The sequence below is a fragment of the Melanotaenia boesemani genome, chromosome 3 (genome assembly GCF_017639745.1).
Source record: "Melanotaenia boesemani isolate fMelBoe1 chromosome 3, fMelBoe1.pri, whole genome shotgun sequence".
Lineage (NCBI taxonomy): Eukaryota > Metazoa > Chordata > Actinopteri > Atheriniformes > Melanotaeniidae > Melanotaenia > Melanotaenia boesemani.
Window position 1 is genome coordinate 40,048,031 of NC_055684.1, and position 19,230 is coordinate 40,067,260.

The 19,230-nt window shown below is 43.8% G+C and overlaps 1 protein-coding gene across 1 annotated transcript in view; it reads left to right on the forward strand.

Moving 5' to 3' along the window:
- zgc:113054 (uncharacterized protein LOC541322 homolog) overlaps positions 1 to 6,690 on the forward strand; it is a 28,105-nt gene extending 21,415 nt beyond the window's left edge. Inside the window, exons 10-11 of the mRNA XM_041981486.1 lie at positions 4,741 to 4,858; positions 6,147 to 6,690. Coding sequence (XP_041837420.1) covers positions 4,741 to 4,858; positions 6,147 to 6,342 — 314 coding nt within the window. The 3' untranslated portion in view covers positions 6,343 to 6,690. The remainder of the gene's footprint in view (positions 1 to 4,740; positions 4,859 to 6,146) is intronic.
- The last annotated feature ends 12,540 nt before the right edge of the window (positions 6,691 to 19,230 follow it).

The window sequence follows — 19,230 nt, forward strand, 5'->3', positions numbered from 1 at the left end:
ATTGTCATAATGTGTAATCAGATGGGACCTGTTCTCGCCAAGTGGAAGCCTAAAAAAAGCAGCCATAAATGTCCAATTAGAATTCACAATGACAGCTTTTTGTCCATCTGCTGGAGTAAGTGTGTGTGCCGTGCTACCACACACACACACACACACACTCAAAGATCAACAACTCTTTTTTTGCTGAATGAAGACCAGCAGCTCAGGCAGAAAACATCTGAACACTCGTGAGGTTTTCGGGCCTTACTGGGGGATTTGTGACTCACACTCCTACCTGCTCGTCTCGGCTGCAGCAGCATCAATCAGATAGAAGAGTTCATCATTTCAACTCCTTATCTGTTCAGAAGAATTACGAATGTAAAGGCGTGCCCAATGAAGACCGTGTTTTCTCCCACTTGAAGTGGGCAATAAGTAGCAGGGTGAATGTTAAAGAGGGCTTTGGAGAATGCGTTCCCTCTGCCTCCTTTTCCCTTCTCTGGGGGATTATTGCTCTTTAAGACGGTGAAAACATCAATGCAGGTTTATTTAAAGGATGAAGCGTTTTCTGAATGGTATTTTGGGGCCGTATCATCAGGTCTTGAACGAGGATTAGTGCTGTTAGGCATTTTTGAGCTGTGTTTCCTGTCCTGATAAGTCGGATTTCACCTTCAATCTGCATGTAAGCCCTGGGCTCTGCTCCTCCTCGCCTGCTCCTCTGAGGTCCTAGCCCAGCCTTATCCAGCCCAACCCAGCCTTACCCTCTATGGTTATCTCACCGTGCTCATCCCTCCCTTTTATACATTATTTCTTCATCATTTTTCCAACTTTTTTACCTCATATCCTGCACATTTTCCGGATGCTCCAGCCTTCTCTCCCCAGGACCGGTTTCTGCCTCTCCACAGCTGGCCGGTATTTATCATTCCAGTCTCACACTGAAGCCATTTGGCAGTAAGATCGGCGGGTGATGAGGTTAACTACTAAAGTTGTATGTAACTTGGAGCTTTCCTGGTGATGATTAATCAACCAGCAGAAAATGAGCCCCTGTTCCGGCATCCCATGCAGTGTGCAGCATCTGTGATGGTCGAGGCAAACAAATGGCTCCTTGCTTTTGTTGCTGAGGACAGAGCATAACTGGGCATTATGAGCAATTAATTTTACATGACTTCATCCTTAGAGTCCCCAGTAGCTAAAGAAAGAGCTTTAATGTAATGCACACAAGAAAGTGCATGAGTCTGTTATCCCTCCTTCACATTTGTTCTGTTAATGCAACATGCAATGTGCAATTTTCCTGTTTGATCCTTTATTCAACAGACATGGGTCAAAATAGCATTCTCACATATATAAACCAGTTTCAGCCATCATCTTGGTGAAATAACTGCTTACCTCACAGAAAGGTGCCACTTTGACGGATGCTCATGTCTCCAAAATTCCACAACATGCCTCCACATCAGTGATGCTTTCACAAATGCAAGTCACACAAGCAAATGCCAGTTTTCTTTCCTTAAAGCCGCTGGACTCATCCTTTTTTTTTTGTATTTTTAATGTGTACTGTCTAGCAGAATGATGGTCTGGCTGCCGTGTTGCTCTGAACACATTTACTCTGCCAAGAGGAGCTTTTGGATGTGGGGCTCCCCTTGAATCTTCAATGTTATTCTTAATTATTATTTTAAAATATGTTTCTGCTAATAACTCCTGGACCAAACCGGAGAAACAGAAGGAGAAAGGCGGAAAGAGGAAAAAGAGGAAGAGAAAAGATAGAAAAAGGAAGAACAAAACAAAAGGTAGAAAACAAACCTCAGCAACTGCAGTCAAAGCAGAGAAACTAACCAGCTGCTGCACCTGGAAAGAAGCAGGAACATCCTGAAGGCTTCTAGAGACCAGCAGACCATCTACAGACCATCTACAGACCATTTATAGACCATCTACAGACCATCTATAGGCCATTTATACACCATCTACAGACCGTCTATAGACCATTTATAGACCATCTACAGACCATCTACAGACCATTTATAGACCACCTACAGACCATTTATAGATCATCCACAGACCATCTACAGACCATTTATAGATCATCTACAGACCATCTACAGACCATCTATAGACCATCTACAGACCATCTACAGACCATCTACAAACCATTTATAGACCATCTACAGACCGTCTATAGACCATTTATAGACCATCTACAGACCATCTACAGATCATTTATAGACCACCTACAGACCATTTATAGATCATCCACAGACCATCTACAGACCATTTATAGATCATCTACAGACCATCTACAGACCATCTATAGACCATCTACAGACCATCTACAAACCATTTATACACCATCTACAGACCGTCTATAGACCATTTATAGACCATCTACAGACCATTTATAGATCATCCACAGACCATCTACAGACCATTTATAGATCATCTACAGACCATCTACAGACCATCTACAGACCATCTATAGACCATCTACAGACCATCTACAGACCATCTACAAACCATTTATAGACCATCTACAGACCGTCTATAGACCATTTATAGACCATCTACAGACCATTTATAGATCATCCACAGACCGTCTATAGACCATTTATAGACCATCTACAGACCATCTATAGACCATTTATAGACCACCTACAGACCATCTACAGACCATCTACAAACCATCTACAGACCATTTATAGACCATCTACAGACCATCTATAGCCATCTACAGACCATCTACAGACCATTTATAGACCATCTACAGACCATTTATAGATCATCTACAGACCATCTACAAACCATCTGTAGACCATCTATAGACCATTTACAGGCATCTACAGACTGTTTATAGACCATCTACAAACCATCTACAGACAATTTATAGACCATTTATAGACCATCTACAGACCATCGATAACCATCCACAGACCATCTACAGACCATTTATAGACCATCTACAGACCATTTATAGATCATCCACAGACCATCTACAGACCATCTATAGACCATTTATAGACCATCTACAGACCTTCTACAGACCATCTATAACCATCCACAGACCATCTACAGACCATCTACAGACCCTTTATAGATCATCTACAGACCATCTACAAACCATCTGTAGACCATCTATAGGCCATCTACAGACATCTACAGACCATCTACAGACCATTTATAGATCATCTACAGACCATCTACAAACCATCTGTAGACCATCTATAGGCCATCTACAGACATCTACAGACTATTTATAGACCATCTACAGACCATCTACAAACCATCTACAGACCATTTATAGACCATCTAAAACCATTTATAGACCATCTACAGACCGTCTATAGACCATTTATAGACCATCTACAGACCATCTACAAACCATCCACAGACCATTTATAGACCATCTATAGACCATCTACAGACCATCTATAGACCATTTATAGACCATCTACAGACCATCTATAACCATCTACAGACCATCTACAGACCATTTATAGACCATCTATAGACCATCTTTAGACCATCTACAGACAATCTACAGACCATCTATAGACCATCTACAGACCATTTATAGACCATCTACAGACCATTTATAGATCATCTACAGACCATCTACAAACCATCTGTAGACCATCTATAGACCATTTACAGACATCTACAGACTATTTATAGACCATCTACAGACCATCTATAACCATCTACAGACCATCTACAGACCATCTACAGACCATTTATAGACCATCTACAGACCATCTATAGACCATCTTTAGACCATCTACAGACAATCTACAGACCATCTATAGACCATCTACAGACCATTTATAGACCATCTACAGACCATTTATAGACCATCTACAGACCATCTATAGACCATCTTTAGACCATCTACAGACAATCTACAGACCATCTATAGACCATCTACAGACCATCTATAGACCATCTACATCCCCAGGAAGCCCTGGGCAACCAGGGAACGGCAGGAACCAGACAGCCATATCAACAAACAAGCATACACACCTCCATCCATTTTGTCCATCCATATACCCACATCCAGATCCATTCACACCTCACCAGTGTTCAGACGGCCATACAGACACACCTTTACAGGGTTCCCCGGTGATCATATGTAACCCCCCCAGCAGCTCTGGTGATGACACCCTCCAGGAAGACCCCCCCCCCCCCCCCCCCCAGGCCGCTCTCTGCCGTTTGAGGTGATGTGCTGCTTCCCTCTCGGGTTGAACTGTTTCAGGTTACATTTCTGGACGTAGCAGAAGACTGTGTGGAGTGAAATTATGTTTTCCGAGGTTCTCCTGAGCCCATGTGGCGATATGGATAACTGGCATGATGGTTTCTCATGCACTGCCACCTGATGATGGCTTGGAGGTCTCACACATCCAAGATTTGTTTCTGTCCTTGGCCTTTATGCACTAAGATTTCCCCAGACTCCCTCAATCTAATCAAAACATTGCACTGTAGATATTGAAAGACCAAAGTTCTTTTGCATTCTCACACTGAAAAATTATTTTTCCTTTGGATCTTATTGATGGTTTTCTGATGGAGTCTGGCCCCAACTGAGTGAGCAAACTAAGAGACTAAGCCTTTGATGGATGCTCCTTTTATACCCAGTCGGTCAGTTTATCTACGGATTGTAAAATCTTTCTGTTCTTAATTTATATTCTCTAAACTTTTGGCTTTTTTCAACTCTGTATTTCTGATTCTGATTATTAATGAAACCTTCCTGAAGCTCTGTTTTCCTTCCCATCCTCAACCATGTAGTGCCCCACCCGCAGAAGCAGCTTTCCTACAACACATCCAAGGCCGGAGTAGTAAAACTGACTCAGACTTTGGGCACTGAATGGGTTGACAGAGGAGTGCGCGTCAACTGCATCTCACCGTAAGTGCTTCCTCCTCTTCTGCATTGTACCAGAACTCACTGCGTCTCCTTTTTTATTGTTACAGGACGCCAAGGAGCTAAAGGGGTGGTGATTAGTGTGTTTATGCTTTCACATGAAGAGGCCCGTGTTAGAATGATGCACTAATTTAAGTCCTCAAACAATACATCTGTGCTTAATTAGATGATGTCTTGAGGGATGAATCAACCAAACACTTGCTCTAATTGTTCTGTTCAATTAGGGAATCAAATTTGCAACCTCACGCCAAGTGTCTCTGCAACAATGGCACCTTGTTTGTGTCTATTTGTCTGTGAAGCTTAGCGGTGGGAAGAAATGAGAACACAGGAAGGGCTTTGCGAGTGTGTTTGGGGGGGCGTTAAGTGGAACATCCCTGAGCCCCAGCCATCCCTGAACAAACGCCGTCCACTGACGGCGTGCACACTGGGCCCAGAACAAAGCCCTCACACGTGCACTGCTCGGCTTTATTTATCAGCAGCGTGTTTGCTAATTTTAATTTGCAAAGAAGCAATTCTCTCTCCCTCCCCTCGCTAACTGGTGTCTCAATGGGCCGCTGATTTCTTTGAAGTGACAGTCGGTAAATATGCATAAAAAAGGGACACAATTAGCGCTCGCGAGGTTGACTGGAGCCTGATTCCATTGGCAACTTTAGCCGCAGCGGTGATAAGCTGCATTATCTAGAAAATTGGCTGAGGGAAAACAGTAGCTCTGATTGCCAGGAAAAGGTTCCAGATAACAGGCCAGCTGAAGAGAAATATAATTGAGGTGGAATATGTTAACCAAGGTGTCACACGCTCACTGGAAGAGCTAATTTAGCCAAATGTTGGAATTCCATATCAAGGCACCAGGATGTATTGAACAATGATCCAGTTTTTCTAGCTTTTAGTCATCGTAACAAGATTGTGTTTAGAGTCAGAAGTCGTCTCGTACAAGACGCTGATGGATGTAAGCTGTGTGATACATGACTGTTGGAAGCTCAGAGTCACATTTACGGGGACTCGTGTGGCAAATTCCACCTAAATAATGTCACAGCATCACATTTTCCATGTAGTTCAACAGGAGCTGTGAGCAGTTTATTACCCGGCGTCCCATCATACCTGTGGGCGCCACCAGCCCCTCTGTAAATATCACAGATGCCCTTTCTTTAAAGGATAATTGGTTTTATTTTTGTCACCCCAGCGGTGGCTCTGAACCAACGCTGTCACTCCTGCCTCTTCACTGTGATGCCTTCTGATTTCATTCTGCTTTTTTTCTCTCCGTCTCTCCTTTCAGGGGGATTGTTGACACCCCTCTCATCCACTCGGAGGATCTGAGGCCTCTGGTGCAGCGCTGGCTGTCAGACATCCCTGCTGGTAGACTGGCTCAAGTGACAGACCTGCAAGCTGCAGTGGTCTACTTGGCATCTGAAGCCTCTGACTACATGACAGGGCATAACTTAGTCATAGAGGGTGGGCAGAGTCTGTGGTAGAAGCTGCAGAGGAGAAATGAAAACTTTACTCCCCTCTTCACTGGAAATAAGTGGCATTCATATTATCTCAGTTTAAATTTTAAAGCTAAAGGCAAAGTTTCAGTCTCCCGTCCAGGATGTTGCAGCAATGGTTAGATGTGTTTGATAAACACTAAGAAGAGTTGGAAGAACTGCTGAGCAGCAAGTAAAAGTACCGAACCTGTCAGACCCATGTTGGTGTTTGAATGATGGTGGAAAAACTGATCTTTGGGTTTGTTGGGTTTAATTGTTACAGATGTGGCCAGTAGACGAGGTCTGGGTGACCCAGGGATGCAGATTTTGTGATACACTGAAAAATAAACGTTGAACGTTGAATGTCTCTGTGTTTAACTGTTTCCGTGGTGACTACCAGTTCCTCTTGAGCCAACATGTCTGGCCAAATAATCACCTTCCTCCTGTCAACTAAAAGCTTTTCTTTGACCTTATATAATAATAATAAATCAGCATGATTAGACAGATTATTGTTGAAGATTGGTAGAGTGAAAGACACTGAGCCTCCTTCCCTCGCACACAAGTCCAAGTTAGTACAACTGGATAAAGTGAGACGGATGCTTCCAGGTTTCCTGCACTGATGGAGATAAAGGAGGCACAGAAGCTCATTTTCTTACTATTTACAGAATCCAAACACCTCTTCCTGGGATTCAGTACTTCCAGGACACTTGGAACATTGTTTACCCAAAGACCATTAGACCAGACCAACCAGTCCCTTCAGCTTAGGACCCATGGCACCATGTACAAGGCTGCAGCATCCCGGTCCGCCTCTCTCCACCTATTTTTTGCCAAATGGTCCATGCAAGTGGTGCTTGTGAGCACCATCTTAATTGCTCCATTAACTGTTTGTGTGCTGAAAACTACTTAAAGGCGAGGTCAGCTGAGGACGGGACCCCAGTTGCTGCAATTATATGAAAAGTAGCAGCTAATTAGAGCTCTTTGCAATGTGACACTGTTGGTGTTTATGTGAGCAACTTCAAGCTAGTGACCGTTCTCTGATTTACATAATTGGGGGATTGGTCATTAATGGGAATGGCGTGTGAGAGGATCCCATTAAGATATGGAGTGAGATCTGATCATCTCTGTTCTGGGCTGAACTGATACGTGGCTTGTTATTAGGATTCTCATCCTTTTTGTTTTTTGGTGAAGTATCAAAGTTTGGCTCAGTGTGGACGTGAGAAGGAAAGTTTATCCCTTGAAGGCTGTTTCTCCGTCTTGCCTCTGAGGGGCAGCACACAGTTACCAGAGGTTATCACATTATTTGCCATCATTTAAAGGTAACGACAATGAATTACCCACATGTGCAAGCAGGTGCTATAGGAACACTAATCCAATTCTAGTCTGCAAACATCTCATCATTATCAAAGAGGAGGTGAATAAATACTAATATTTCAGTTAAATCTGCTTCAAAAGTGGACCATTACATTTAAAATGCATTAAAATGTTAATTTGTCTTGCTGTTTAGCTGAAATTTGAATAATTTTTAAGAGTTAGAAGACAGTGAATTTATTTAAAAAATTGATCTATATCTCCTGGCGCTGCAGGCCGACTCCTGAAGCCAATGTTAATTTAAAGCATGACATTAGTGCCATCAGAGAGAAGCAAAAACATCCGTCACAAACTTTACACTCAACACCTGGGTGCATTTTCACCCACAGTTCGTTCTCCAGTAATTCACTGTCCTCATGTGGTGGAGGTGTCTAAACTGTTTTTCTGTCGTCATGTTTTCTAGCACATTAACCTCTTTCATAGCCCCATTGGAGAGGTCTTGTTTTCCTTCACAAATGCCAGTAAAAGAGCCAAATCTATCATTTGAGCAGCAAAACACGATCTCTTGAATGCAATAACCTGCTTCATGAGGTGTAAGTGATCTGGAATCCATTATTTATCACCTCCTTTTGGAGCCATTACCCTGAAGAGTGGGACCCTGTTGTATGAAGCGCTGTTGTGCTAAACATTTCCACAGCAGAAAAAGGCTCTTGTGCCCTCACTTCAGCTGAACTTTGATTAATGCTGTTCTCTGCCACAGCGTGCAGCATTTTCCAGCAGCCGCCGTTCACAGGGAGACCCGGGTCGAACATCACAAGGCAGAATGTGTTGCGGAGCAGCCGGTGTCCAGGTGACAAGAGGACCCAGGGGTTTATGGATGACATTAACATCTGACAGTATCAATACACTGTTATTGATGGATTATAGCGTCCTGTTACAGACCCACTCACTGAAGTGTTCAAAGATGAAATGTTAGCCTGCTGATGCTATCATCAGAGGTAGGACTGTGCTACAGAAAAAGAAAATGCCAACATTTATCTTCTAATAAGGGCAAGAAATGCTGCTGAAACTTCAAACCTAATGACCCAAGAACATTTATGTTGACTCATTACATAATAATAAAACTCTCCACAATATGAAGTCATTTTGTCTCCACATTCATGTGGAAATTTGATCTTCAGACGCTGAGGGCATCATTTTAACAGCTCATTATTTCAAGTAAATTACTGACTCGTTTGGAACAAAGAAAATGGATAAAAGCAGCTTTAAAACTTGATGTTTGTTTACATTTGGTTTTGCTTAACTTTCCTTCAGCAGCTGTAATTTTAAAATAAGTGGTTTCGGTTCCTGTGATGACCTGCTGACCTACGTTGCTACAGTAACGCCAGAAACACACCCTCCCTTCCTCTGGACCAGTGCTTGGGCCTCAACTGATGACGTTTCACAAGAACACGCCTATGGGCAGGTGCAAACATCCGGGAACTTCCTGGAGTTTGGTCACATCCGGTTCTACTGTGAGTGGGAACAAAGGGCCGATAAAACCACATGGTTGGATCTGCAGCGTTGATTCGCATTGATTTGTCTTTGATTAACAGAGATTCTAGTAAATATGATGAAAAAGTGTGTTGTGGTTGTCTGCCATGTTCTACAGATAAAAAGAGATGTTCTTTGAGACACAAAGGCCCAGAAACGATAACTGGCTAGCGGCTATGTTAATGCTGCTGGGGCACCGTGGAGTCCCTCGAAACCTCTGAGAATTTGTGACTGGTGTGTAAAAGATTTCTTATGATATTGCTGCTTAGATTGTAGTTTGTTTGTGCTTGTAGTTGTTTAAGTATTCATTCCAAAAATATGAAATTAGTGGAAGAATTGAACTACAAGGCAAATTTATTTGTATTAGAGACGGAGTTAGGACGAATAAAGGCAGCAACAAACCGCAAAATCACAATAAAATCATAAATTAAAATGTTTAAAAGCAGATCAGCTAAAGTCAGCAGCAGATTCCTGCAGAGACGACGAGAACAGAAACATTTCACCTCCACTGCAGCAGAACCGCTACATGCTGCTCCAGGTTCAGTCTGGGCCCTGGTCTGGAGTCTGGTCTGGACTCTGGTCTGGACTCTGGCCTGGACTCTGGTCTGGAATCTGGTCTGGACTCTGGTCTGGAATCTAGTCTGGACCCTGGTCTGGACTCTGGTCTGGACTCTGCCTGGAATCTAGTCTGGACCCTGGTCTGGACTCTGGTCTGGACCCTGGTCTGGAATCTAGCCTGGACCCGGGTCTGGAATCTGGTCTGGACTCTGGTCTGGAATCTGGTCTGGACTCTGGTCTGGACTCTGGCCTGGAATCTGGTCTGGACCCTGGTCTGGACTCTGGTCTGGACCCTGGACTGGAATCTAGTCTGGACCCGGGTCTGGAATCTGGCCTGGACTCTGGTCTGGAATCTGGTCTGGACTCTGGCCTGGACTCTGGCCTGGACTCTGGACTGGACTCTGGTCTGGACTCTGGCCTGGACTCTGGTCTGGAATCTGGTCTGGACTCTGGTCTGGACTCTGGACTGGAATCTGGTCTGGACTCAGGTCTGGAATCTGGTCTGGACTCTGGTCTGGACTCTGGTCTGGAATCCGGTCTGGACTCTGGTCTGGAATCTGGTCTGGAATCTGGTCTGGACTCTGGACTTGACTCTGGTCTGGACTCTGGCCTGGACTCTGGCCTGGAATCTGGTCTGGACTCTGGTCTGGACTCTGGTCTGGACTCTGGTCTGGACTCTGGTCTGGACTCTGGCCTGGACTCTGGTCTGGAATCTGGTCTGGACTCTGGCCTGGACTCTGGCCTGGACTCTGGTCTGGACTCTGGCCTGGACTCTGGTCTGGATTCTGGGCTGGACTCTGGTCTGGACTCTGGCCTGGACTCTGGCCTGGAATCTGGTCTGGACCCTGGTCTGGACTCTGGTCTGGACCCTGGACTGGAATCTAGTCTGGACCCGGATCTGGAATCTGGCCTGGACTCTGGTCTGGAATCTGGTCTGGACTCTGGCCTGGACTCTGGCCTGGACTCTGGTCTGGACTCTGGTCTGGACTCTGGCCTGGACTCTGGTCTGGAATCTGGTCTGGACTCTGGTCTGGACTCTGGACTGGAATCTGGCCTGGACTCTGGTCTGGAATCTAGTCTGGACCCTGGTCTGGACTCTGGTCTGGACCCTGGACTGGAATCTGGTCTGGACTCTGGTCTGGACTCTGGCCTGGACTCTGGCCTGGACTCTGGTCTGGACTCTGGTCTGGACTCTGTCCTGGACTCTGGTCTGGACTCTGGCCTGGACTCTGGTCTGGAATCTGGTCTGGACTCTGGCCTGGACTCTGGCCTGGACTCTGGTCTGGACTCTGGCCTGGACTCTGGTCTGGATTCTGGACTGGACTCTGGCCTGGACTCTGGCCTGGACTCTGGTCTGGACTCTGGCCTGGACTCTGGTCTGGATTCTGGACTGGACTCTGGTCTGGACTCTGGCCTGGACCCTGGTCTGGAATCTGGTCTGGACTCTGGACTGGACTCTGGCCTGGACTCTGGTCTGGAATCTGGTCTGGACTCTGGTCTGGAATCTAGTCTGGACCCTGGTCTGGACTCTGGTCTGGACCCTGGTCTGGAATCTAGTCTGGACCCTGGTCTGGACTCTGGTCTGGACTCTGGCCTGGAATCTGGTCTGGACTCTGGTCTGGACTCTGGCCTGGACTCTGGTCTGGAATCTAGTCTGGACCCTGGTCTGGACTCTGGTCTGGACCCTGGTCTGGAATCTAGTCTGGACCCTGGTCTGGACTCTGGTCTGGACCCTGGTCTGGACTAGCTGACCTGAGTCTTTGGATCTAAGAGCCCTGCCTGGTTTATATTTTCTGAACATGTCAGATGGATTCTGGGTCTAGACTACAGTGTTATTGGTCTTCCCAGGACCACCTGTTGAAAACCAGGTCCACCCAGACTGAGTCCATCGCCCTCATGGGCCAGCAGACCAGGTCTGGGTTCCAGGGACAGACTGCATGTGAAACCTCCTGCACAGATGCAGTTTCTTTCCATGACGTTACGTTCCTGCGTTTTATAGAAAAAAAACGATATAAAACCTCCTTCATCTTTTCTGACTGCATGAAAATGGCATCGTACTCATAAACATGAAGCAGATTCAGAAGGTCGGACAAGATGTAGCTCAGGCGTCTACAAAGAAACTTGCCTGTTATTAAGAAATGCAAATACGTAAACAGAAATGTATATTTTTCCACAGCGTGGCCCAGCATGCTGTTAGAGACCCGACAGCGTATCTGATGTGCTTCCCTGCATTCTGCTTAGTGAGGCTGATGGTGAAAGTCACGTTTCTTTACAGCAACGTGTGCTTTTAGTCGTACACACAGAAAAAATAAAAGTGTATGTTTAACAACATGGCTGTGGTGGGTATATCAGCCACTGTAGCATGTTCATATCCACAGGCATGACTCAGGCTTTATTATTTAAGTTTAATGTTCTTTCACGTGATAAAAAGTTAAATTCTATTCTATTCTACAGTCATGTAGCAGACGCTTTTATCCAAAGCGACTTACATTTGAGAGGAAGAACAACACAAGCATGAATTCAAACAAGATGGACGTCATCATTAAGTGATAGTCAGACTGCTGGAGTCCAGGTGGACCAGGTGGACCAGGTGGACCAGGTGGACCAGGTGCTGTCATGTAGGGCTGGAGGTAGTGCACATAATTTTTTTATTTGTTTTAGTTTTTTTTTTTTTAGTTTTTTGTAGTTTTTGTAAGTCATTTTGTTTAAATACAAACATCACGATTTCATCAAACAACATCATCTTGGGCATAAGTGCAGCAGCTTCTTCAGTACTTGGTTGAACCAAAGATCTGGACAAATCTTTCTACCTCATTCTGAGTAGAAGAGTTAAGCTAAGTGTGGAAATGCTCCTTAAACAACTGAGTCTTTAGCTTGCTTTTAAAAGTGGATAAGGACTCTGTGGATCGGACGGAGTTTGGTAGATGGTTCCACCACCGGGGAACAACAGAGGAGAAGAGTCTAGCTACTGATGTGGCGCCACCTTGTGGTGGGAGCACTAGGCGTCTTTCACTGGCAGAGCGTAACTGTGGAGAGGGAGTGTAGCTCTGGATTAAGGAGTGGAGGTAGACCGGAGCCGTTTGGGTTATTGTTTTGTAAGCCAGAAGCAGAGCTTTGAATTTAAATAAATAAAGAAATAATTCCATCAAAAGGAATGGATGTTGGTCTGTCATTTCATTATCTTTTTGTTATTGTTACACAGTACTACTATAACACCGATTATTGCTGTACACATTGTTAAATATTACTATTCGCTCATTGGAACTCTTACCTAGCCATGCAGGCACAATGAGCAGCGAGACCTCCATCCTAACTGGAGGCTGCCGGCTTGATGGCGGAGAACATGTCGTACCTCAGCTGGAACTACACCAGCTAAGCCTGCTGGACAGCAGCGGCAGTTTCCTGACCCGATGAGTGCAGACTCCTCACAAGCTAAACACAGAAAATAGCACTTCGCAATCATTCAGTTTCAAACAGTTTTCCTTTTGTAATCAATCATTACAACTTTGAGCTTCCCAGCTGATCAGATACATCACAAGGTGGGGAAACTGAGCATCAGCCATTGTGTTGTTGGTCTAAGCAGGTGTGGGCAGGTCGAGGGTCCTACGGCTGCTAGCTTTGCCTCGTGTCCTTCTCCAGCCTGGACACTCCTACAGGCATGCTGGTGGAATCCTAGGGTTGTTTTCATCGACAAGCTGTTCATGGCGCGTGACTTCCGGGTTTTAACTGTGCCATCGAGAAACGGCCAGGTCTGCTCAAAGCTTGCGCATGTGCAGAACGGTACAGCAGCTAACCGGCAGATTAGTGCATTTTGTTAGAGCAAGAAGGATGTAAGGATATTACATTTCTGGGGGAAGGAAACGGTTGCAACTACAGCTTCTCCAGAAAAAAAGTAAAGGGTAAGAAATTATGTCTAGAAACTAAAATAACTAGCTACCTTACTGCTAGCTAGCTAGCTATCCTTAGTTAGCGCTTGTGCACATTCCAGTGAACTTTGCAGCTCCAAGGCTACTTTTGTTGAGGTGCTGCAAGAATGTCACGTGATCCCTGGTCAAAGGATAACAGTGATAAAGCTGCACTGACTAGCTGGTCAACTTTTGCATGATTTTTAAGTAAAGAGATATTTTTAGAAGAAGTTAAATTGTTAGCTGCTCCCAGCTTCACTGGGAAGGTCAGGTCAGAAACTTTCTCCCAGTTTCTGTTTGACGTTGATGGACCAGAAATGGACAGGTGTGGACAGGTGCTGTGTTCTCCTGATTCACTCTTCATTTAGTCAGTTTACTAGTCAGAAAAAAATGGTGTTTGTAGGCTTTTATAGCAATAAATAGATTTTAAAGATTATATTATTTTTGTGTATTTTGGGCCTAATAAGTTAATAAAGGAAATTAAAGTGGAGAAATCCTCAGACTGTGGTGAGATTGTGGTTCTGGTGATAAACCCCTTTTACAATGATAGCTGCCGAAACTCTACACTAAATAAAACAATTGGCTTTATTTATTTATGTAATTATTGTTGATCATGCTCTAGATCAGTGGTTCTCAAAGTTTTTTCAGCTCTGTACCCTTATGAAATATTTTCCAGGTGAGTCTCAGACCAGAAAGAAAAAGAAAAAGTTAGCATCCCAAATGTGATGTGAGAATCACTAAAATATTTATGTTTTTTTTTTTGTTGTTGTTGTTGTTGTACTTTTCTGTTGATTTTTATTATGGATAATTACTTTACAAATCAATTTTTTAATTCTCTGATACTTTATTTATCTCCAGTACCTCCTGCAGTGGTCCCGTTAGAGAACCACTGCTGCAGACAGCCGGGGAGGCTGAATGCTGTAGTCAGTGTTGAACATGCTGTAGCCCTGTTGTTTGTTCTTTTGAGCAGTTTAACGTTAAACATTTCATTGTCCTTTAGACAAGTGGTGGAAGGAGAGAGAACGAGTGAAGAGAGAAAGGAAGCAGGAAGAAAGAAGGGAATGCATCGGGAGCAGGTGGAAAGACACGAACTGAGCTCTAAAATGTTTTTACTTTTCCTTTTACTTCAAATTTCCCCTTCATTTCTTCTTCCTAGATCTAACAACAGACATAACGTTATATCATCACACATTAAATAGAACTAGGGCGGGACGATAAAGAAAAAAAAGGATATAAAAAAAACAGACATGTTGATCGGTATCTATAATTATTGATAATTATATAAAAAAGTGCAGCCATGGTCATTTTATATATGCTTAATGACCTACTTTTAATAAAGAACAACAATGAATTCAAGTTCAGCTGTTCGTTCAACCACCTTTTTAACCGTCACTGAAGGTTCAAAGACAAAAAAAGCCTGAGTAACGTCAGTAAATTCTAACAAAGAGTAACCTGACCAGAAAATCTGATGAATAAATATTTAAACAACCTTTTGGCAAAAATAAATAAACAAATAAATAAATAGAAAAGCTTCTTTTGGTGGGAATAGCACACTCCTGGTTTCCGCGGTGTACATGGCGTTCCAGCTGGACCTCCAGCACATCCAGAACGCATCAAGCTGGGCAGTTCGGATCAGGCCAGACAGGAAATCAGACACAGGAGCAGCGCAAAGCATCTGCTGATTTTCAAAATAAAAGTCCCGTACATTACGTAATTAATGGTCAGGGGGTCAAATGCGAGTCTATCTGTGGATGTAAGCCACGTCTCAGGGAAGGCCATGAGGCAGACATTCCTGTGCCCGGTGAGGTGTTGTACGTTGGCCTGTAGCTCGTCCATCTTGTTTCACCGATGGAAGGGGGGCGTCTCAATCTCGCTCGCACTTCTCCCTCATTTCCTGGATTTCAATCCACACTTTGTCTTTCGTGCATGATGTATCTGGTACTTTTCACTCACCTTATGTAAGTCTTGTAGGGAACAGTATATGTCCCCCTGAGTCCGGAAAGCCCCGATTGTCCCACTGAAGCAGAAATTCTCGGGTGTATTTCCTCACGGGTTGCCGTGGCAGGGCATGGAAGTCCCGTGTAGAATATGTCAGAAACCCGCAACGGGTCACAGAGCCACACAGACCTGCTGGTCACTGCAAGAGCCACGGCCACACTGCCAACAACTTCACCGACTAGTGAGGAAAACTGTGAGAGGATCACATTTATTTTTAAGCACATGCTTTATATAGCTAGTGTTAGGAGTTGTCTAATGTTAGCATGTAGCTGGCTAGCTGTGTTTACATCTGATCTACGTGCAATGCTAAGCTAAGCAACCACCCAAGCTAGCTTCCTGTTTGCAAACAGATCAGTGTGCCAGCACACATGTGGACCCTATATATCCCAAACTGTCTTGCTATTCAAGAGACCAACAAGAAATAAAGAAATAGTGAGAATACAGACGATTTTAATTAACTGTCTTCTGCAAATGCAGAGACCAACAAATAAGTTCTGCTTCAGTTTGATCTCGAGGAATTGCGTCAGGTTTGATTAGCCCTTTGTGCTGGCATGTGATTGTAAGTGTGTGTGTTGCACTTCTGAAGGCAGGGGATCATTGGCTACCGAGGTTTGTTAGCTCATGTGTTATTCATTGAAAGGCTGTTTTTCTGTTTGCTCTCCGCACGCTACCTGTCGACTTCTCATAGGGTCATTTCAGCTGCAGCTGCGTGCCACTAAATAAAACTGTGAGGCAACATCTTATTTTATTCAAATACTTGAGGAGATTTGCATGATCAGAATTTATTAGGAACCGTTTTTTTTTTTTTTTTTTTTTAACATTTCTTGGCTTCAAACATATGATTTTTTAAAAATAATCAAATCCAATATTTCTAAAGCAAATCAAAGCAGATCTGATAAGTTTTTCTTGTATTATTTGCGTGACTGCAGCGGGGCATGTGTCTCTAGAGCAACAATGCTGGTTAAGCCCTATATCCTCTGTATTTCTTTAGTTTATATTTCCCCTTCTTTGTTGAGTTTAATACTGATGCATTAACCCAACATGATTACAGTGTTATTTTCTTAAGGTGACTCCTCATCTCAGGAGGTATCCAAAAACAATTCAAATGTTCACGTCCTGTCTCCTCTTTGTAAATATACCAGGCTTTTATTCAACATTAAACCAGAGCTGGGGAAACATTGCACTCCGAGTTCTCTAATTACAATGAAGCTAATGTATTATTTCCTCCCCAAGTGGGATTACTTTCATCTTTCCCATTAAGATGCACATTTTGTTTGGATACTCAAATTACAAACCCCATATTAAATCTGACTGTGCAGAAGGCATTGATCATAGCCCCGATAGCTGTACTCCAACTTTGATTTAATTTGCACTTCCATTAATATCTATGAGACGTCCGATTGTCGTCTTGGGCATATTGATGGTATTGTAAGCCCTGCCTTCATATAATGTTCCCCAGCGGCAATGAGGAAATGTTACAGAGAATTAGGCCGAGAAGCAGGCTCAGTGGAACTGGCACAGCAGTCGGAAATTCATTATCCTAATAAATAGAGGGAGGGGGGGCAAGAATCTTAAGAGAAATTTCTCTCTTTTTTTTTACAGCAGAAGCACCAAAAGCCTTCACTCTGGCTTGAGGTGGCTAAAACGTAGCTGCAGCTTGGCTCTTAAAGACACTGAGAGGTCTTTACATTGTGCCTGATTGTTAAGTCTCTTTCTCTCAGTCCATCCTTATGCTGGGCAGTTTGTGGCTGCAGTACTTTAAATGTTAACAGTGATAGTCATACAGGCTGAAATCGTCATGATGCTGATGTGTGAGTGAAATGTAAATCATTCAAAGAGAATATGATGCAGCTTAACTCCTAACCGCCGCAAGAAAAGTGTCAGTTGGAAGTGTCAGGCCATGCTGATTTTTTATGTTGATTAATGAAGTGCCAACTGAGTATATATACTGTTCCCTTTCGTAGTTGAAACCTTGACATGCTGTTTTCTGTGGGGAAAACACCACTGGAGCCAAGAGACGTGTGTTATGTTGTAATTAATGCAATCATGAAGATGAAAATAGCTGTTGTTGCAAGAAGAAAACGACAAGGACGAGTGTGCGAAGCCGGAGAGTAGAGGATTCATTGTTAGGTGACTGCGTCCTCTGAGGCTTCTCTCCGAGGAGCAACAGTCCATCTTTCCGTAAGTAGCAGCTCTGAGACAAATCTTTTTTACTGCATCCTTCCTGTAGAGCTGCTTTTACACAAGACATCTGCAGCTTTTTCAGTGGATGGCACAATTTTTTTTTTTTGTTTCTTTTAAGGGGGGTGGCTCCACTTCGCTTACGATTCTGCCAAAGTGATTCATTTGCAGGTCATTAAAAACCTTGTCGTTTGAAAGTGTTAGCCTGCTCAGGTGGCAAAGCCGGTGTAGGGAGACGTGTCGTAAATAAAGGCAGCTACGTTTCATATATAAGGGACATCTAAGGACCTTGCATGATTGCAGACATCTAATCATTTAATTTATGCGTATCTAAAGGAGCCCTCATTAACATTCAAGTAGCACTCATCTGTCTCGCAGGATCATTTGGAAAGCTGCATCACTCTGAGATGGAACATATCTATTTGGGCAACACAGCATGGCGACACACTCGCTTTCTCCCTCAATGTCACCACAGACGGCATGTTACTCTCATAACTTCCAGAGTGTGATAGCGTTGATGTTAATGCGGAGAACCTTTGACAAAGTTAAAGTAATGTTGTTGAGGTCACAGCCATGTGTTGGCAGTAATGCTTTTTCCTGTGTTAAAGCAAATCATTTAACCTTTTCCTGGACAGAAGAAGCATCTTTGCATTTAGACGTGAAGTAAAGCATGTGATGTTTGCTTCTGAAGACTGTCTGAAGTCTTTGTTAGCACTCCGATATCTGACACACCGAGTGTCTGAGGAGCAGATGCCTGCATGACAGAAACTCAATAATAATTGGCTTTTGACACATGCTGGTTGCTGACGGCTGCTTTGTTCTATGGTCAGATTTCATATTTAACACATCAAAGAGTTGGGATACTTCACACTCTGCTAAGGACTGATAGCAAGTCTGACACTGCTGTTAAGAGAGGAGAGCATTGCTCCTTCACCGGTGGAGAATAACGTTGCATTCACATGCAGCATTTTTCACATTAGAGCCAGAAAGCACCAGATGGAGCAGAGTAAGCATAGTGACATGTTTACAGTCTGAATGAAAGAATTACCGGAAGGAAATTCTTCCAAAATAGATTTAGATTAAAAGAGTTTGCTCTATGGCTTCTTTTTTAAGCTTGAAAATATTTGTATAATACATATTGCCTTGCACCTAGACGAGCTACAATAATGGAAGGGTGAAAATGAAAGAGCCAACTGCTTGTTGAAGCCGTTCTCCAGACAGCCGGACCATCTACCACCCAGACACCGTGGCTGAACACTGCAGCACAATGCATGCTGGCATGCATGCATACAGGCAGAGTTACAGCCTCTGTGCACTGCTCCAGATCTAGAAAGGCCAACATCTCACTGAGCACTTAATTCCCATGTTCTAAGAGAAATTCCATCCCATACAGTGGTTTACATAAGATATTAAC